This window comes from Anser cygnoides, chromosome 2 (assembly GCF_040182565.1).
Source record: "Anser cygnoides isolate HZ-2024a breed goose chromosome 2, Taihu_goose_T2T_genome, whole genome shotgun sequence".
NCBI lineage: Eukaryota > Metazoa > Chordata > Aves > Anseriformes > Anatidae > Anser > Anser cygnoides.
The window spans coordinates 22,330,989-22,353,066 of record NC_089874.1 but is presented as its reverse complement, the minus strand read 5'-3'; the positions used below and the strand labels follow the sequence as shown (position 1 = coordinate 22,353,066).

The following is a 22,078-nucleotide window of genomic DNA, read 5'->3' as shown; positions in this document are numbered from 1 at the left end:
CAGGAGATCACAGCCACCACTGGCACAGATGGTACATCCATGTCAGTAACCAAATGATAAAGATGCCAGGCTAAAAAGTCACTGAAATATGGAAGTGAGCTCCAGCAATGGACTACTGGATATATGAAACTGTCTTATTTTTTGCACAGGGCGCAGGATAACCACAGTGTAAAAGCGAGAAGGGGAAAGAAGAAGTACTTCCTAAAGGTTCATGTTAGGAGCACACGCACAAGAGCAATCTCTGTAGGAACAATGACAATGCCTGTTCTAGAATGTGAAGTACTGGAAGAAAATTTCTATTCCACAAACTACCAAAGAGTACAAGAGTTATTTCTGAATACTATTTGTATTCTAGTGCATTCCTCTGAGTATCTTACCAGTCTCCTCTAGTTGTTAAAAATAAATGCAAAAATACTCCTCATTACTATAACCCATAAAAAGAATCCCTTTTTTCCTGACCTGTGCCTGCTGACCTGGAAGCAGCGGGGATTTGCCACACAGTGGTGGGGTTCCAGCAGGATAGTTCATCCTAAAGAAGAAAGATGGAGAGGAGACTGTCTCTAGGGAGAGGACTGAATCAAGGGTGGATTCTCCCAGACTTTCACTGATGTTAAAATGAGGTTTTCACTTGCAGTGCTTAGCACAGGGAAACCTATGCTTCAGTGTTGCCAAGCGATATATGCTCAGCATAGCATTCATCAAACTATTTCCACTGGTAAGAGTGTGTCAGGCTTGAAAACGGCTTGCTCCTCTACCACCTTTTCTGATGGAAATGTGAAAACCGCAGCCTACTTCCTTTTGCAGAACATCTTGTTGAGATTCTCGACTCCAGGCTGACTGCCTCCTGGGGAAAGCAGCTTTCTAGAAACTTAACTAATGGTCACTGCTCTATCATAATTCTGCCTCGCTGAAATAAGGAGGTCAAACGAGGAGAATCATTAAAGAAAGTGTTAAAAGTTGAATGTCAGGTCCAACAGCAGCTTAACAGTGCAGTAAGTCTGAATGCCATTCTAAGTAATCAGCATTTAGCAAATCGTTTTGTTTCAGCTGAGATTATGCCATCAGGTGATGATGACTGCTACAGACTGCTGTGACAAAAGCAAAATCACTACCCTTTCTGTTACAAGAACAAACAGGCAAAGAGCAACTTTCACATGAAGATTGATCAAGAGCACATGATTGATTAATGCCTGAAACATACCCAAAGGGCAGTTTTCTGAATTAACTTTGAATCTGTGAATGCCAGCAACCAAACCCACCCCCAGGTACCAATTGCACATCTGAGCTTTACCTCACCTTAATCAAATCACTAATTATCTTACACCAAACCTGACGAGCATCACAGGATTTCAGTTCTTGACAGGAGTTTAATTCACTGGTTTCTTTCAAACATTTATGTCTGTCTGCACTTGTCTAAGTCCATTATAGCCACTAAATCATACAATCCATCATCTCTTTGTTGGTATCCTACACAGAGAAGATCCTCTGAAAATATGCTTGTAACAAAAAGGTCACTTTGAAAGTTGAACACACACATGAATAAGAAATAAAACATTTAGTTAAGCTCTCAGAGGAGATGAGGTTGCCATTATCCTTTACTATCTGAACAAGTCTTTCAGCTGCTTTTCAATCCCACCATGATGCCACATGGGGAGTTTAATGACACCTCCTGAGCATATACAGGATCAAGGCCAAAATTCAGCTTACTACCTTAACTTTCAAAAAGCCAGTGTGGCAGTCAGAGACTAAGAATCATTACATTCTTGGCAAACTGACCTGTTTCCAAATGATGCTGTCACAGCATGATGTGTACAGTGGGCGTCTTCTAGCCAACAAAAGCCAGCGAAGTGCCATACGCTGCTGAGTTCCCTGTTGAGAATTAAGAGCCCCACCACACAGATTTTCTGACACAGTATATGGCCCAGCTTCTTGTCAGCACACGTCTTCCTTGGAAAATGGGGGGTTGAGAAATCACCTGGCGTCATTTCTCATCAAAGGTAATGAAATTAAAGGAAAGAGCCTACCAAGTAGGAGCAGCTGATCTGAGTGGCCTACGGACTGACACCCTTCTGAAGTCAAGTACTACTCCCATTTGGTACTTGGAGCTGAACTACCATGTAAAACAGGAGTGTGAAAATGTACAGATATGTGAGACAATGACATTTTCTTTAGATATATTCATCCCTCATAGGTGTCATCTCTACTTACCAATTAATCACTAGGGCAGGAATATCCTAAACTGAGGCTAAAAATGGGGTGACATTTTTCACTGAATATGCTTGAAAGGGCCAGGGTATTTCACTGGAGAAAGAAGAGTTTTTTGATCTATTTGGTAGTTGCTTCGCAAATGCAGCCTCATAGAAACTGAATGGAAAACTCTGATGGTGATTGTAGCACTGTCACGGCTTGTGCCAGCTATCAGAAGAAACCTCAAGGTTTAGTAACGTGACTGCAAACGAGCAAATTGCCAATACTTAGTGAGTTACTACTTTCTGGCTGAGATAACAGCAACTGAGTAAATACGATGATCTAGCCATTGAAAACACAAAATAAAACATATTAATGTAAACCACTTAGTGAAATGTAACTCACTAAGGCCCTGAAACTTGGCATTCATGATTGGGTGAGCACACCCTCTCTGTCTTAGCCAGTATAGACAATGTTATACTTGTAAACAAAGTAAAATCAATATTTCCAATCAGCTAGCAAAAGCATTGGGCATAGCGAGAGAATTACCATCTCTGGAGCTCAAAATTCATCTACAATATAGATGCACAGTCCCTAGTTTATGAAAGTCCACATCTGCCTGTACCTCAAAGTAAACTTCCTCATCTGAGATGACAATACTGATTGTAAGCTACTAATATGTATGAACCATTCCCTTTTCTCAGTATGCAAGTGAGGTTACCCAACCTCAGAAGTCTATCCAATCACCCAGTTAACTATATTGCTTTGTCTCAGATTAAAAGTTAAGTCTGGGTCTATCAAATATAAGTTAATTTTAATGTTTTTTTTTTGGGGGGGGGGGGGAGGGACACTGAAGGATCCAAAGAAATCTAATTGTTCTAATGTGCTAAAAGTAGATATCTACAGATAAAATTACTACGTTCACGTTTCAGTTTAGTGATTTGCTTAATGAGAAAAAAAAGATCCAATACCTGGACAATCTCTGGAAGAAAAAATGAAGCTGAAGATGTATAGTTGTTAAAGGGAAAAGATCAAATTTTCAGCACACAAAAGGAGTTTTCATTTCTTTTATGTTCACAGCTTATTTGCTTTTGTGCACAATAACACTACAAGACCTGTTAACCAGATTATGCCATTGCTTACAAGTTTTAAGATCTAAAATTGGCTTTCCACAAATTGAAAAATGTCTGTAGCAGGTGGCATGCAAGTAATTCTCAGATCACATATTTAAAGGAAACTGGAGATAAAAAGGACAGTCTTTTTCACTGGGAAAGTCTACAAACTCTCTACAGCATACATGAGACAAGCACAATGAACAACCAAAACAAGTTGCTACTGGGATTCTAACAAAATTACACTGCTATTTTAAATTTATGATTTAAATGTAATATGGTTATATGCTGGAAACAAGAATAAAACACTTTTATCTTCTCTGCACATATTTTTTTCATCACTGATATTTTACACTATGACATTTTAACATAATAAGCTGCTAAGATCAAAGGTGAATTCTGAATGACCCATGCAATTTTTTCCCCCTATTAATAGCTAAAGTCTGAGTTTGCTTGCACTGTCAACTAGAAAGGCTTCAAATATTTCCTCTGGTCAAAATCAAAATCAACCCATTAGGCAACAAGACACCATCACACCTCAGCAAAGAACAAGACAGCAAACATAATGTGGTATATTTAAAACAAAGAGCAACAGTTGAGGCAAGCGATGAATTACAGAATCTTTTATCTTAATTTTGGGTGCAGGAGGAAAGTCGACGGAGCAGTTTATTACTCTACTGCTACAAAATCATTATTTATTATCATTTTTTATTATAGATAGATACAAAGAGCTCCCCCAAAAAATCTTAGCATGGGTCAAATTCTTAAATTTTCAGTCCTTGAAACTTCGCTGTCCTCATGATACCCACCGTTGTCCATATGAGACCTGCATGAGGCACCCTAATTTACACTGCTTAAGCAGGAACATAAAATTGGCCATAAGAAATTACAAAACGTTATCAAGAAACCTAGATGCAGCTGCACAGTGGACTGTGGAGATAGGTCTAAGGAGACAGCTGCTTCCCTCCACCATGTCTGCAGAAGAGAATACTGCTGGAAGAGAGGTATTACAGCCTGCTTATTATCTTTGAATAAATGTATCTTGAGAACTGTGTATTACTGGGCAAAGATCAGGATACTTCTGAGGCACACAATTTTTGTAACCACACTCCGATCTGTGACCCTTTTCACTTAAATTTTGTAAATGAAGAACAGCGTGCAAAAGTCACTGCTGGATCATTCACAGTTTCACACAGAAATTCACATCCCAGTTACTTAATTGGAATCCCAAAACCTTCATCTACGAATGCTCTCTGTTGGTAATTGACAGATATTGTATAAGAAATGGTCAGAAATGCTTCTAAATTACTAAAGTATAAATTTAAGCAATGGGGAAATGCAAAAACTAAGTTTCTGACCTAGGGGTACCATCTGTTGTACTACCTGCTGATTCTAGAAAGACAGCATCAAGGTAGTCTGCAGACACAAAAATAACTTCCCGTGTGAAGTTTTACTGGGACTGGTAATGTGGATAGTTTTAGTGTGAGGAAATATTTCAATTCAGTGAATGATTAATGATTAAACACATTATTTCCCAAACAAATACTTAGCATTTGTGCACAGAATTCTGAATTAAAATGGACAAGTCCAGCATGAGGTCTATTTTATCCAATTACACTGTTGAAGAAAGCAGCAGTACCTTTATTTGAATTGCCAGAGTTATGGACTTAGGTAAACCAGCCCAGACCAAAAAAGGTTTGAATTCTGGACAGTTCTTTCAACACTTAAGAAACTTACAGCCAAAACCATCAACAAATACTTATTTAAGTCTATAAAACCATACTGCACATACTTAAAATTAGTACTTTTCAAAGGCTTTTAATTCTTGCTCTTCTACATCGCTCATGCTATCTAAAAGCTCTTAGAAAGGAACCACAAATGCAGGACGATATTGAACCATCTTTATGCCTTTCTAACTTATCTGAATCACATTCATTTACCTTCTTGTTAGTAAAACTCCTTAATAAAAATATACAGGTTTGCCTGTTTGCCCCGAATCCCAAGACAGTGCATGGATTATGAAAGAAGGGTGTAACTATAACACTTTGCTAAACACATACCAGGGGGAAAAAAAAAAAACACACCACCTACAGCACGTAACAGTGTCATGTAATACTTACTATTTGTATGTTTCTGAACGAATGTATTCAAAAACATGAGACACTCCCAGCTGGAACTGGTCGGCTATCGGGGTCACCCAAGGATTGTTCTCTGCTTTGAAGACTTGCTTTTGACCAGTCAAATCCAAATTACCTGAAAGGGATTTAAAAAATGGCATATGAAAAAATATGAAATTAAAAATAATAAAGAAATACCTTGCTGTGAATAAAAACCTTTCATTCATTTCAGAGATTACAAAGCAAATGTTTCAGGTTTAACAGAGAGGAAAAAGGAGACATGATAGTTCCAACCATGATGGATGCTGCTGCTATTCATTTCAGTGGTACTACATATTGCACAGCAGGCTTGAACTCAACCCACTGTTTATAATTTTTATTCATTGAATTAGCTTTGTTTTGGAAAAATTTGCCACCCAAAAACCACAACAGTACTCTACTGAAACTCTTCATGACTATGGATACAAGAGGCTAAATTCCAGAAAGGTCTAGGCATTGAAATCATTTGTTCTTTAAATTAAAATAGGAAATCCCTACCACCATTTCAGGCTTTTTTATGTGAATTTTGTGATGAAGGGAGCCCCAGCAATCCCCCCAGAAATCCAAAGCCACAAATACAAAAATAAAAAATCTTCGTATAGATAACCATGGGAAACAAAACATAGAAATACTAGGTTTTGAAGCCTGACCAAGCCAAGCTGTCAGGGAATTCTAAAATCAACCTGATGTGCTAATTTTTCAAAATGAAAGGCACCTGTGTAAGTGGCATGAGCGCACGCATTTGCTACAGGCACTTCTGCAAGCCGTCTGCGTTTCCCCGTGTTCTACATTCCAGCTGATCCTTAACATGCTTCTCTCCGTAAGAAGGGTTAATGCAATTAGAGTAAAGACAGACCATTATACTGTGTGAAAAGATGTCATGCATCTCATATCGGCCCATCAACAAGTTACCATTACCTTACCGGGCTCATCTGTCAGCTGTCTGAGGGCTGTTCTTTTTAAATAACGACATGCAGGAAGCATCTCACCCCTCTGTCAGTCAGGCAGCGATCGCCCTGACTGCCTTACGCTCCGGTGCCTCCAGTTAGGAGCCTCGCGCCCGGCTCCTTTATTATGGGACGCGCCAGCCCTGGTGTTCTAACAAGGATCAGGGAGGAGGATTAAGTACTGTGACAACGAGGACCTAATAAGCTAGAAAGCGGGGTATCTAAATCTGTGCTGGCTGGCTCGAGACACAGGCTCACACCATTCACTGCTCAGTGTAAGGCACAGGCCACCGGGGAAGCCAGCCCGCGCTGCGATTAGCAGTAACCCTCTGACCGATGCTGCTATGAAGATCATGTATCACTCAGAGGCTTACTTTGCAACAGCAAATTGGATTTTCCATTTTATTACCTGCAAAAAAGCACATGCATTTCTCTCCAGAGCTACCAACACTGTAAGCGCTCGCGTATAATTACAGCCCTCTAAGTACGGCGTCAAGATGAAGCGATGCATCTGTACACAGCTCATAAAAATAGTTACATCTGGGGAGACAAACTTGGCCCCATCGTGGGTCAGATTCAATGTTGTCTACAAGAATAAGCTTCACATTCCCAAAATGTCATCAACAAGCTTCTTAGCTGAATTCCCAACTTGTTTCAGACATGTACAGCCCAAGGAATGCTGCCGTATGTTTCCCATCCCCGCAGTGGAGCGCGCCCACTTCCAATCCTAAATACCACACGCCCATTTAAATGTAATTAATTGAAATAAATACTATTCTACTAGAGCCAAAGAAGTCTTACAGCAAAAAGAGGACTGCTCAAGCAAAACGAACTGCAGAGCTCCAGCCACTTCAGTTTCCTCTGCCTTCTCTTTGTCCCAAATGTTATTGGAGCAGGTAGAGACACTATACCTTTTACAAGGGTAAAATTAATCTACTTATGGCAAAAAAACGGGGCACCCACAAGTCTGGAATCCACACCTAGATCCAGCTCCTCCCGGCTCAGGAAGCACCTTGGCAAGGCAGCAGCTGCTCGGGGAGCGCTTCTCCAAGGCAGCGCAGGTGGCATCAGGGGTCACAACTGCTACCTCATCCCCGGGGGGTTTAATCAAATTATTTAATAATGCTTTGTACCATGCAAAGAAAGAACCCTTCCGTCTTCATGGCAAGCAATCGCCAGAGAAGAGGTGCCAGAGAAGAGGTGCTCTTTGGCAGGAGGAGTCAAGGAGGGCTGTCTCAAAGAAAGGAGGAAGGACAGGGCACCAAGCGCTTTAACAACCCCTCCTCCCCCCATTCAACACCAAAATTTCCACCTGGGAAACAGCCTGTAGGCAATGAAGGGCAGAAAACTAAGCATGGTACAGAGAGCCTGTCCCACCTTACCAGCACTAGGGGAAGAATGCAGCCTGTCGCTCCTGCCACACGGCAAGCAAACTGAGAACACAGAAGCCTTAAAACTAAATCGTGAAATGGGCTGAGAACGTGTGGCTCATCCCAATACCTTGTCCAGGGTCACGTCCTGGTGCCCCTCTGCGTTTCCAGCCAACCCGCCTGTGACGGGCCGCAGCACACCCGCAGCAGCCTGGCACAGAGGATCAAACGTGCCTGCAGCGATGGCTCCGACACTGGGATGATTGGAGTCGTGCTCTGTAGCTGGGTGCCTCACAGATGTGTCCCCTCCAAACAGTCCCCTTGCCTAGAAGAATTTTTAACAGCAGCACTCCGCTAAGAAATGCCCTTATCCTACCCCTGCAGCACCAATCCAAGGGCCAGGGAAAGAGACGTGGCAGATGTGCCTTTACACAGAGTGTCTAGCAGCAACAGCAGCACACTATCCCCAGGCCTGCAAGAACTTTACATACTGTTCTGCTACACAGATCACATCAAACCCCTCTGGTATTTTTAGCAAGTAAAAGACAAAATTGCCTGTAGTAATAAAACCAGTACTGAGGATTCAGCCACAGTGTATTTTAGGGTTGGAGACTGCATTGGTCTACACTGGTTAGTTTTTAACATGCACATCAGCCTATAAAAAACAAAACAAAACAAAACCTGTTCGTCATTAATAAAATTTGGCACAACATGCAGCCTATAATTGTATTTCTTTATAATGGACTTATGGTTCTTGGTATTTGGCCAACACGAACAAGACCAACTCCCCTGAAACCCATTACAGTCACATACCTCCGGTAAGAGAGAAGGCCGTCCTTAAGACCAGTCAGCACAGCCCCTTCCCTACATCCCAGAAATGTTTTTCAGATTATTTTCGAAAGCTTCTAATGTTCTTCTTAAAATTAGTTAATCAAACCCATATATCCCAGATTCCGGTTCTGACACGCATCAAGGACTTTCTAATTTCTAAGCCTGAAGGATAATTGTTGTTTGTTTTGTACCTTGAATAGACTTCCAAGTAGGAAGAATGCAAAGTGGATATGTGCTGCTACCAGAGCCAGCAGAGAGGAAGGTCTAACAGCTGGCTGAGATGGACAACCTGCTCAGAGACCAAAGCTTTCTAAAAGGAGTATACCGTGTGGTCTAACGAAATACCTGATCTTGGCAATGACTTGTCTGAGCAGTCATTGTATCTAAAGATGATCCTGAAGCATTAAGTCCAAACAGATCTGTGTGACTGAACTTGTGCTTAACTCACCTTAAAAATAAATTGTTCCTATGTCCAACTACAGATCTGCACCAAAAAGTGCCTTGAATTTTCAAGGAGAAAATCAAAGTGTACATATTTTTAATTTTGATCCACTTTAGCCTATTTCATTTATCGGCTAAAAATGCCGTTTATCACTGCATAAATTCAGAGCTTGCATGGCCATGAGTGGACAGAGGACATCTCACGCGCACGCCCCATCCTGAGTGACATCCCAGGGCAGAGGCAGCTACAGTTTCCCTGCACCTCCCTCGATAAACCTATCCTGCACTTGATCTCAAGTGCGCTAGATAACATTTCTGGTTATTTTCCTTCAGCGCTGTTGAAATAAAAGCCGTTTGTGTAAACACTCATATTTTGCTCAACTGCCTGCAAAAGTCAGAAGAGAGCTCATAAAAGCAGATAAAATGCTGCCTCCCGCAGTCTTGTTTGTGGAAAAGTGTCAAACCCTGCCATAATGCTACCTCTGACCCAGCCCGGGGGTGTCTCCAGACTTCCCCAGCTCTTCCTGTCGTTAGATCCAGCCTGCAGGCACCTCTCATATTCGGCTATAAATCCCTCAGTCTCCTGTGCTGTATGGTACACATCAGGTAAATATTACACACCAGGCACGTATGCATAAGGTACAATAAAGTCTGGTTAGTATACATAGGCATTATTTCAATACAAACAAAACGCAACAGTATGAACACAAAACTGAGTTGTCCTTTCCACTCCAACGCCCCTCAGCAACACTTTAAATACTTTCAAAAATTAAAAGGTGAAATAAAGTAATTAAACAGCTCTGACATTTGAGAAGTGAACGTTGGCATTCAGCGTAAGAAACATGATCCGAGCTGTAAAATGCCAGATCTACGCTTCTTTGTAATGGCTTAAATTCATCCCTAGTGGAGCTTCATTAAAATCAGTGGAATTCCAGCTGAAATAATTTGGGGCCTGTATCCTGTTACGTTTCACTTCTGCTTCCCGTTGACGTTCTGCCTCACCTTCCAGCCTGCAGTCTCCAGTACCGACCTCCAGGAGAGTCCTCAGGCAGTAACGCCTTCATTTTAGTGATTCCTCTTAATACTGCGATTTAAATGTTCTTTCCCTTTACAACACAGAGGTCTTACTCTTTCAGTGTCATACATAAGGACAGGAGGAATGAAACCAATTTTATTTCTTTGCTTAGATATAAATACCCCTGAATCCTGTTTTATTAAAGGCTAAGTAAGGGATCAATCCACTACACTAAATTTAAACTTAGGTTGTATGTAAAAATATGTCTATGCTGGCTTGTTTTAGATTCACTTTACACTACAGGGCTTATAATTTTTATTACTTTTGTGGCATGTGCTTTGCCTCCATAGAGAGAGAGATTGGTTTAAGCATGGGGGTGGAAGAAATGTCATGACTATTTTATCATAAAAATGATACCAAAGCAATTAATTGTGAAGACTGTCTTAAATTCTATGTAAAAACATGAAAATACATACTCATTTCTATGGCATAGTTGTATCAAAAGCAAATGATTTTTACACAAGTCCTAAGTGTAAGTTGTGGATCGGTAACTCAGATCACTCCTATAAAATGGAAGCTCATCTCTGCTTTGAAGACCTCTATCGCTTTTGAGGGATTAGAAGGAGAAGAGAGTAGATTTAAATGGTGATTATAAAGGAGCAGTAGGGTAACACAGAGCAGAGGAAAGACTTGTACACAAGCAAAGTGTGACTCAATCTTCTTTGGCATCAGCTAAAACTATCATAGAAATAGTCAGTACGATAAACAGATCCACAGCTCCATAACATATGTTGAAAACATACATTTGCTTATTAATGAGCTTCTAGGTACCAAAAGAAAACAAAACGAGTAGATCTAAACCTAGGCTGAAGCACCCCCAAAAGATCAACCCCAGCAACACTTTTGCCCTCTCACCAGTAAACTCTTTAACAGAAGAAGCTCTAACTGCGTCGTGTGGAGCGATCAGCACTTCAGACAACTCTGAAACTGCGTTTGTCTTGGTTGTGCTTGGACCGAAGTTGTCTACGTTTTACTTAACAGGGAAGCAAGTTCGAGTCTCAGATAACAAGAAGTCAGATCAGGTCGATGCTAATAAGCCTTACAGATACTCCCCAGCATCCTTCCGACAGAAGCAGGCTGGAAGCCTTCCTCTGGCTGCTTGTCTGACCGCTCAGATGGGAGTGCTGAAGCCTTGCCTGCGAGTGTGAGACGGGAAGCCCCAGGGAAGAGGAGTCTGAATGAGCAATCTGAAAGGCAGACACTGAAGCCTAAGCCCATCATCAGTTCTACAATTACTTTCAGAGACAGAAAACAGGAGCCCAGATATATAGTAACCGCGCACGTTATTCTACCGATTTCTGAGACTTAAGTGAAAATTTCCAATAATGAGTTCAGAGATTAGACCCTGACTTGAATGTTCTCTTGAATACATCTAACCGCAGAGCTTTGCCCAGTTATCCCCGTGTCAGTTCAGTAATTGAAGTGTTTAACAAAGACAGTTGGAACAGAAAAACACGTGGTCTGAAAAACATCAGGAGATGGAGATTCTGCCAGTGGTGTTTTGTTCAGACGGTTCATCACTTTGTTAAAAGGCATTCTTCATTTCTGTTCTCAACTGGGCTGCCACAGTTCTTCAGCACTGCTGCTTGTCCTGCCCTCCTACAAGACAGGACAATCACCCGTGCTTTCATCTCATGGAGATAGTCAGGGTCTGCACCTAAGTCTCTTCTCACTCCTCCCTTTGACAGGTTAAATAAAGACTCAGATTATTCTGTGTGATCCCAGAACAGCTATTCCATTTGCTTGAACTCTCAGCAAAAAGACCACGGCAGAAATAAATAAAGTGAAAGCAAACCAACTAGATCTTGAATTCTTTACCCTTGAAGTCAAGGTGAGGTGATACAAAGCATACCGGTACTGCTTCAGCTGCTGCTATTACAACTCTAGGGGAAGAAGATTGTACTCTCCAGCCCTGTCCTGCCTCAACCTTTCATAGGACTGAATTCACTTTGTTTTAAACCGTCTTCTGAGATATTTACATGAAATTCCAACAAAACAGCAAAGGTCAGCCAGAATCATTCCAGCAAAGCTCAATGGAGAGGCTGACGCGAGAGGACTTTCACTCAAGAATGTGTCAGGCCTGAAGATGAAGCTTCAGAAAAACATCAGGATGTGCAAAATACCCAACTCTTCCCTCCAACAACATCCCAGGTATTAAGCACAGGAGGAATACAGACCTGGCATATTCGCAGCTTCCTATCCAAGTCACAGGAAGATTGGCTGACTCTCTTGGATCAAGCCCTAGCAATTTCTACCATCACTGCACACAACAAAATCTGACATTAGCAGGATGACGAGTAGCAGCAGTAAACATCAGCGTTCACAGAGGAGAGCCACCAAACAGGAACTTGCTCAGTGCGGTGCACAAGGCACTCCCAGTCAAACACCCCTGGGCTCATGACTTGTACTTTCACATGACAAATCACGCCGTCTCAACAGCCAAACTCCACCACACGCTGCCTTCAGGCAGGTACCAAGGCAACCAGGCTGATGCCACTGTGTGGGTAGCTAAGGGGAGCTGGAGAAGAAACGGCGTTCTGACAGAAACCCGGGAAATTATTTCCGAACGCTTGCTATATTCTGTCTAAATCCATTCCGAGTGAGTTCAGACTAGATGAGATTCATTTCTCCAACATCCCTAATGTAAGTGAAAGAGACCACTTACTAGGCAACCACTGTTTTCTAGCTCTGAAAGGTGAACTGGGCTGGAAATGCCATTTCCTTGTTGCTCTGTGTAGCAAACGCCCAGTGCTTACCAGGACCTCCAGGAGCAAGGCAGCAGTCCCCGCTACAAAACACGCTGCTGTGCGACAGAGGCTTTTGGAACAAAGAGAATTAACGTGGTGTCAAAGACGTTTAACATCAAAGGCGTTTTAATGGAACAGGAAGTGTTACAGGCTTAGAGGATCAGCATCCCAATTTATTCTGAAATACATTGCACATTTTACCGACCTCAGAAATTCCCACGGGATTCTCAATTACACAAGAACTCAAAGCATTCTCTCTTTGAAGGGTTCCTATCGGACCGAAATCTAGTTAATTTAAAAATATGAGCTCAAAAATATTTCACTGGATTGCTTGTGCCCTTTACCTTTGAAATTTCCATTGAAAAAAAGCCTGTAGAGTATTCAGAAGGGTGAAACCAATTTTGAGTAGTATGAAACGCATAAAATGAACGTTTAACAACAAAAAAAATTGTTCTAATAGGCTCTAATTACAGCTCTGACAGAACAGACATAATTATTTGCTTATAGAAACATCATTATTATGCTGATGGTACTTACAATCCCAGTACAAGCTCCAGAGACTACACGCTGTAGCCTAGATGCAGTCATCTGGAAAGCGATAGTAGGATCTGTGTATTTTAAAAACTAAAATAAGATCAAATTTCAATTTTGGAAAGTTCGTTAAGAATTACAGCAGGGTAAGGAAGTGAATGCCAGTGGTGTACATCTAAACAACGGCTTACAGAAAACATTTTTCTAGGTATCATGGAACTTTACAGAGTTCTCATCTCTTCCCGTGCACCTTCACTCTCACAAAGCACACCATGTACCCAGCCAACTTTCTAATTATATGAAAAGTTTGTTTTTAATCTTAAACTAAGCCTGAAATGAGAAACAACTAAAACATTCACAGATTTTGTGAAATAATTTTCTTACATAAATAATCAGTGTCCTATTTTGCAAAGCACATTTTTCTGTTATTCCTTAACTAGTAACTGCCCTATCAACAGTCCTGGAAAAGAAGTCCTCTTATTTAGCTACCGCTAAGTTTAAAAAAGCTCCTTATTTTCTTACATCACCTTAGCCTTAGTCCCAAAAATAGAAGTAGGTACTTATTTTTTAACCTGGAAAGGTATCAATTAGCTGTTCCAGCGCTCAGAGCTGGTGTCCAGAAAGGCTCGAGACATTCCGGCTTCCAACAAGCATCACAGCACCTGCGCTTGCAGATGTGAAGAGCATCGTGCTGTGACACAGGCAGAGTGCAGCGGTAGTTCATACTGAAAGGAGAAAAGTTTGGCGTTTATCTGAAGAATATTTAGAAAAGAACTATCTTTTGTGAAATATGTGATTCTTGTGTTTGCACATGCCTGTTATAATTACCTAAGTCAACTGCTATTTCAATTAATATTAACTTCAGCAAATAAGTGCAGCAACTACTTTGCATAATATAATATCCATTCACAAATTCTAGAGTCATTTCAAAAGCCTAATCTCTAAAATGTCCTTCTGCAACGAAAATATTGAGACTTTTTGCCAGGATTCCTTGAACTTTCTACTTAAAGCCAATCTTTTATTCACAGAATATAATTAGCTGTTCATAATTAAGAAATGATGAAAGAATTATTTAATCTTCCTGACATGCAGATTTAACTTACAAACGTGTTTTACCCTCCCTAAAAGGCAACATGGCTACTTACCCCAAGAAGTTTGTTTGTTTTACAGAGGTTGAGTTTTCTACTTTTCAACGATGCACCTACCTTAACTGTTTTATCACTGAGTCTCCCTTCATCCAAGGAAATTATTTGAAAAACTAGAACCATATTGAACAGTATGCTTAAAAGCCATTGCTTCCAACGTTCAGTTTTGGAAAAATAGGATGATAATAAAACACGTATCCTTAGAAATCACTCTGCTTCCTCCATGTCAAAATAAGAGAGAACCCTGTATGTATGTGCACACACGTGGTGGTGGCAGGGTAATGAACACAGCCAGTGTTAGAATCTGGGTTTTAGAAGTCATGCCATTTGCTTTCACATCTAAAGCACAAACCTATAGATATGCTAGTGACATGCTCTGGGCAGTTGTTTGCATTTGGCTACAACTTTGTGAATAATTGTGCACCGCGTACCACTCTCACACTGCTGACTCTGCTGAGAAAATCTTTCACGCAGCACATATAGGTCCACCCAGATGACCATACAATGAACTTAAAACACCATCATTGATCTTACTAATTGCATCTGCCACTTTAGGTGGTTCTTGTTTCTACTCAGCTTTCTTCCCAAACACAATTCCAATTGTTAAATGGTCAGAATACACAAAGTGACAGATTTAGTGCTTCCTTGGCAATTTATATAACTGACTGCAACTCTGTTGTTGCAGTGAATCATGATTTATTTGTCTCACAATGCAGCACATAACCTTTTAAATGCTAGGGAAAAAAATGCCAGTGCCTCTTTAAAGTTTATATATGGCTGCCCACCACCATTCCTCATGAACGGGGTTTTGAGAGACAAATGATAAAAACAAGCTGTGAATTCTACCCACCTACTCCCGGCCATTTCCTGCATTCATCATCCACACATACTGTATTTACAGACAAGCATCCTCACCACGAGAACCAATACACTGTTCCAGTCTCCCCACTTCCTCCTGGGCAAGAATTTTTTTCCTAAATTAATGGCAGGTACTCTGCTAAATGCAGACGAGGATAACGCTGATCTGCACCAGCCCTCTGACTGATTCATGCCAACTCAGTCACATCAGGTGAAATTAACACAGGCTGCACGGGGTTATTGAGCCATCTCTCTCCCGGTTCCAAAATTGTGATCCTAATCGTGATCCTCTTCTCGTACCCTACTCTGCATGCCTTTTTTTGCATTTACTTCTCCTACCTTTTACATTCAGGTTACTGCACTCCCACCCTTCTCATTCAGATACGCTGTTTTATTCGTGTGTTTACGCTGTGCCCATCTCCCTGGTAAATGAACATCTAATGACTCACTGTTGCCCACCACTGCCCAAACTACTACCACTCATAAGCCAGTCACAACCCTTCAGCACCTTTAATTAAGAAAGCAATAATGAGAGAGGAAAGATTGTTTACTTTCAATGGACCAGCAGTGCCTCCAATTAATGCAAATAAGACCTGCTCATTGAAAAGCTATTTATTCAACATGCACAGCACAAAGTATTTGGATAATTCTTACATTATAATTCAATTTTAAAAATTTAGGAGGGAGAACTCAAGCAGTTGATAAAATAGTTTTTTCCACAAATGGCACCTATGGAATTAGTAGTCCATTCATTAGGTGTAACACCACCTCTCATGGGCAGATTTTAAAACTGTCTGCAAAGGCGTGAGTCCCTAAATTGTCCCCATTTGCAAAAGGGAAAACAGGGCTGCAGAGACGAAGTGACTTTGTCTAATCATGCAGTAGATTCATGCCTGCCTGTGGCCTGCTCCCACCTGGTCTCAAAGAAGCCCTCTAAAGCCCAGGCTGGTGCCCCATTTACTAAACTCCCTTCCCTGAATGTTTCCCTAGATGTCTAACAAACAGGCAGAACATTTCTTCACGCAGTAAATATGCTTGCAAGGTACAGAAGTTACAAATCTAGACTTCAGTGTAACAGTCTTTGGAAATATACCCCCAAATTTGAGCTATTTGAAATATTTGACATAAACTACAACAAAATTAGACCAACTGATCAGGAATGAGGATCCTGGGTAAGACCATGAGATGCACTGGGAAATTAAGACGTGAGCAGAGAAGTATAGTTCATAGAACAGAAGTTGAATAATAAAGAACAGAGCTGACAAGCACTGTAGCTCTGTCGATGCATCTTGTCTGCATTTTGATCAGGCAGATCAAAATTGCAAGCCCTTTTCCTACCAGATTACAACAGTGCAAACAAATGTTAACTAAAAAGGAAAAATGCTTCCCTGTCTATCTGGAATTTTGCAGATCAGTGCAAAGCAAACATCACAAATTTTGTTTCAAGCATTTCCATTTGGTTTGGACAATGACAGCAAAAACCATTTAAAGTGGATTTGCTGTTATATTTGTAAGGCAGCAGCATGTTTAGAACATTTAATTAGCCACAGAAGGTGGTTAGACTCAGTCCAGCATTTTACTTCCACTTTTTGGTAAAAAAAAAAAAAACAAGGCTGTAATTTAGGAATCTACAGAAAAGTACATTTACAGATGCTACACACTTCTCAAATATGACTGCAGTTGAAAGAGACTTTATAAATGTGACTGAAAAAGCTCAAGGAAGTACACCTCAGTGTCATGGAATAAACATCTGAAATTAAAGAAACGAGCAACTTTCATCCACCGATGGTATGAATAAAAAAAGTAGATAATATTGTCTGCTGCATTGATAAAGGCAAAAAAATCACGTTGAGTAAACAAATTGTCAAAATAAACACATCTCTTGCCACACCTCAGAGAAAAAGCAGTCATTTTTCCTTCGTTATATGAAACAAAAAGCATATATTGCAGACTGCCACATTTACGCACACAGCTGCCACTTTAATGGGTTGAAGCAAGTTCCCGTGACAACAAGTAATTTTACTTTATCATGCTAAATTCAGTTAATATATTTTTTAGTTTTAGGAATATCATTTCGAAGGTATATATAGAAACAAGGAAGCACCCCTATGTAACAGCCCAAAATAACAAGAAACAAGGAATAATTCCTGTGCAACAGGTGTTTCAGCAACAGGTAATTCACACTACCACATTATGTCAAACAAAAATATTCTTAAAGATTGTCATAAAAGATCTTAAACCAAATTTTGGCAAACATAGCGTTTATGGAAGTTAACATCCCTCACATAAAATGGAATACCACAATGCAAATTCATCAAAATCGATACTTCAGTTTCAACGATAAACTCTACCTTCTAAGTTGAAACAACCTACTCTGTATGAAAAAAGCATATATAGGACTTTGTGATAATGGCCATTTACCGTACACCAGGTCCACTGCTTTAAAAAGCTGCTAACTCCCTAAAAAAGGCTACTGAAAGAGGGAAAAAAAAATCATCTATTTTGCTTAATATTTTACTTGAGTTGACCAAACTTCCCTTTTTACAAGAACAGTCACAAAGAAGCCACTTTTACACTGCTGTCATTTCTGCTTAACATAATTTTTGCTGATCCAAATAGTGTTTCAAAATCAGTCAGAGACAAGAACTTGTTGAGAGACCCTGTATTTATTATATATAATATAAAGCAGGATGCTATACACAGATTGGCAGTCAGGTATACTAATACACAAGGAATACATAACTTGTAAAAATCTAATAAAATGGAACATGCAACATATTCTGGCTCCTCCTGCATATCCAGTAGGAGTGAGATAGTGTTTCTTGGGGGAAAGCAAATATTTAGCATCAATGATAACAAGCATAATCATTTCTTAGAAGCGGTTTCATTTCAGAGAACAGACAGTGCATGGTTATTCTTATTATTCAAATAAATAAATGATCATCCATAATCTTACCTAGTTCTGGTGGCAGCACAGTAAGACGATTTCCCTGGATATGAAGTTCTTTAAGCTGAGTGAGCTCCCCAATTTCTTTAGGCAGTGATATCAGGTCATTGTCTCTAAGACTCAGCTAAGAACGAACATAAAGTAGTCAGAACAATTTTTGGTTACCCTAAAGAAGCCTAGAACAGAACTCTACTCTCTCACCCCCACCCTTCTTCTAAACACCCAATTCTTCCAATTTATTTACAAGTGTCTGCTGATAAACAAGAAAACAGTTCCAGGTGTAGTGGTCTATTCCTGCAAACATACCCCACTACTTCTCAAATTGACTAGATTCTATTCCTACAAGCATTGCAAAAGTGAATTGATTTTCCAAGAATTTAGATAAATTACTTACTATCTGCAACTTTGTGAGCTTCCCAATATCTGGCGGCAGGATTTCAAAATCGTTGTCACTTAGATAGAGTGCACGCAGGGTGGCTGCAAATTAAATAGCAATATATAAACAGGGTGGCATATAACCCAACCATTTGAGGTCTAATCAATAAAAGGGAGTCAGGTTTGATTAATAACCCTGACTTGGTGAAAAGCCTTTGACATACCCAGGGCTCACAATAATAACAAGCAGGTCAAACTTAGATTTACTGGCTTATTGTATTGTTGGTGAGTTCAGGAAAACATCTATATTCAAAAGGACTGACACAATTAACAATTTCTACAATAGTAGACTCTGGCAGGTTTTGGCATATAGTCTCAATACTCAGCTGTCAGAATAGAGTCATTACTCCTTACTACCCCCCTTGATTCTCATTTATTACACCAATTTGCATCCTAAACAAACATAAAAAATCACCTGAGATTTTTGGACAAATACATGTCTATATTAAGCTCTACAGAAAGCACAGCATAAGGCAGGGAAAGAGACCTTAAAAGAGAGTAATACAACAGGCTCAAATTGTATAGTTTGTAATTTCCATACTTAGTCTCAATGAAATTCACAAGGAAAAAAAAAATGACCTAACACAACTATGTAGCTGGCTATTACTGAATAAACATGGCATGACAGTTAGAAAAAATAAAATGAAAATGGAGACCCACAAAGAACTGTTGGGTGCAGCAGGAAGAAGGTTGTCAGGTCAGCAAAACCTCTCCTCCCCGACAGAGAGGAGATCCTATTTCTCTTATGCAGTTTACTCCTCCTCTTTTTATTTCATTATATGTGACCATTTTTAATAAAACTTACTGAATATTTCCTTCTGTCAGGTTACAATCACAAAATCTTTCTCAGACCGCAGCATTCCTTCCTCTCCCCTTGCCTATGATTTTTGCTAGTTAATGCACTGAGCCTGAAGTCACTTCAGCACAGTACATGGAAAAGACCAGTAAGGTGGCATAATCTCTGGAAGCCAGAAAGTGCCAGAATTCAAGTTGCTTAGGCAACCATAACGCAGCCCTTTTGCACATATGCATTACAATATCTTAATTTTAACCACGTGGCCGTGTTTTCTAACACATTCAAAGGTCAGCTTAGTTCTACCATTCTGTGCCAAAGATTTTAACCTCAGTGGTTTTTTGTTTGTTCTTAACATACTGGTCACTGTAACATCCACAAGCTGTTAAAACTGTTTCACTAATTAACCATCAGGAACACAATTGTTTTCAGACTTAAAATACAACAACTGCTTTGCAAAATAGTTTATTATTCCCTGAAGCTTGTAAGCCTCCACAAAATTTTAACTGAGGATGGGGCCGAAGGAAATATTACTCAGAAGAAAACTGACATACCATCGCTAACCAAGTCTTCTCATGTCCAATGGTGTCAGCTGACTGGATGTCAATGATAAATATCGCTGAGCTAAGTAGAAATATTCAAGACATATTCAAAGAAGAAAACCATAAATATCGGGAAATTGCTGTTGGAGTTTGGTCTCCATCAAATAAATTTAAACTGCAGAAAGCAAAGCACCATATCATGAAGATTTGTAGAGTTTTTGAAAAAGTTTCTTACTCAGATAGAAGAAGTTTCCAGGTAGAGAATTTTCATTTAAGTTGTTGTAAGTCAAGTCAAGAACCTCCAGAGCTGGTAAAGAGCCAAATCCCCTTGGCAAGGTATTTAATCTGTTCATGCTATAGGTGAAAAGGAAAACAAACAAACAAACAAACAGAACATGACATCAGTATGCATGTCATCTGGTAGGAATAACACAGGCAACAAGAGTTTCATTTTTAAAAATGTAATCTACACCAAACTTCACTTTTTTTTTTCTTTTAAAAATGCTTGATGCTACAAAATACCTTTTTTTTTGGCCTTTTGTAATGCAGACCTTTCTACGAATTACCAAACCACAGAATATCCTGAGTTGGAAGGGACCCACAAGGGTCATGGAATCCAGTCCCTGGCTCCACACAGGACCACCCAAAAACCAGACCACGTGTTTGGCAGCATTGTCCAAACACTTCTTGAACCCCAGCAGCTTGGTGCTGTGACCACTGGGGAGCCTGTCCCAGTGCCCTACCGCCCTCTCAGTGAAGAACCTTTCCCTAACACCCAGCCTGACCCTCCCCTGTCCCAGCTCCATGCCGTTCCCTCGGGTCCTGTCGCTGTCCCCAGAGAGCAGAGCTCAGTGCCTGCACCTCCGCTCCCCTCGTGAGGGAGCTGCAGGCCGCCATGAGGCCTCCCCTCAGCCTGCTCTGCTCTGGGCTGAACAAACCAAGGGACCTCAGCCACCCCTCATACATCTTCCCCTCCAGACCCTTCACCATCTTCGTAGACCTCCTTTGGACACTAGTAGTTTTATGTCTTCCATATATTGTGTCCAAAATTGCACAGTCCTTGAGGTGAGGTCACACCAGCACAGAGCAGAGCAGGACAATCCCCTCCCTCAACTGACCAGCCATGCTGTGCCTGATGCACCCCAGGGTACACTTGGCCCTCGTGGCTGTCGGGGCACACCGCTGGTCAAGTTCAACTTGCCTCGACCAGAGCCCCCAGATCCCTTTCTGCAGGGCTGCTCTCCAGCCTCTCACCCCCCACTTTGTACATACAGCCAGGGTTGCACTTTCCCAGGTGCAGAATCTGTCACTTGCTCTTGTTGAATTTCATATTGTTGGTGACTGCTCAGCCCTTTAATTTCTCAAGAGCTCTCTGCAAGGCCTTCCCACCCTCAAGGGAGTCAACAGCTCCTCCCACTAAACTGTGTCATCTGCAAACTTACTTAGTCTATCTTCAAGTCCTGCATCCAAGCCATTCATGAAAACATTAAAGAGAACTGGCCCTAAAATGGAGCCCTGGAGAATCCCACTAGTGACTGGCCGCCAGCCTGATACAACCCTTTGAACCCAACCTGTCAGCCAATTGTTCACCCATTGTATTATGCATTTGTGTAGCTGTATGCTGGACATTTTGTCTTTCCTATAAATATGCCTGACACTTATGCACTCACAAGACAGGCAGCCTGTTATTCTGACCAGTGACACCTGAAACACAAAGCAAAAGGGAAAGAGGTGTCACTGTGCTATGCTCAACTTAAACATCGTGCCACTGTGCAAGGTGGTCCTTGCTAGGGGACCTGTGTTCTAGCTAAACTACAAGTCATCCTTTTATACTTCACAGCATCCTGACCACCTCTGCTAGTTCCCCCATACCACAAATTTCTTCACTGCAGTACCAAACATGAGGAATACCTCAGGTGTACAGTACTTATGCTCACTGGAATCTTCCTACCCCACCTCTC

General features: G+C 40.8%; 1 protein-coding gene across 3 annotated transcripts in view; it reads right to left on the bottom strand.

Annotated features, from left to right (window-relative positions):
- Positions 1-22,078, bottom strand: part of RSU1 (Ras suppressor protein 1) — a 98,004-nt gene that overhangs the window by 52,982 nt on the left and 22,944 nt on the right. For all 3 annotated transcript variants that reach the window (XM_066991668.1, XM_066991666.1, XM_066991667.1), the window contains exons 5-8: positions 20,353-20,471; positions 18,742-18,824; positions 18,357-18,471; positions 5,420-5,552 (exon numbers count right to left, since the gene is read on the bottom strand). In XM_066991668.1, the coding sequence (XP_066847769.1) occupies positions 5,420-5,552; positions 18,357-18,471; positions 18,742-18,824; positions 20,353-20,471 (450 nt within the window). The remainder of the gene's footprint in view (positions 1-5,419; positions 5,553-18,356; positions 18,472-18,741; positions 18,825-20,352; positions 20,472-22,078) is intronic.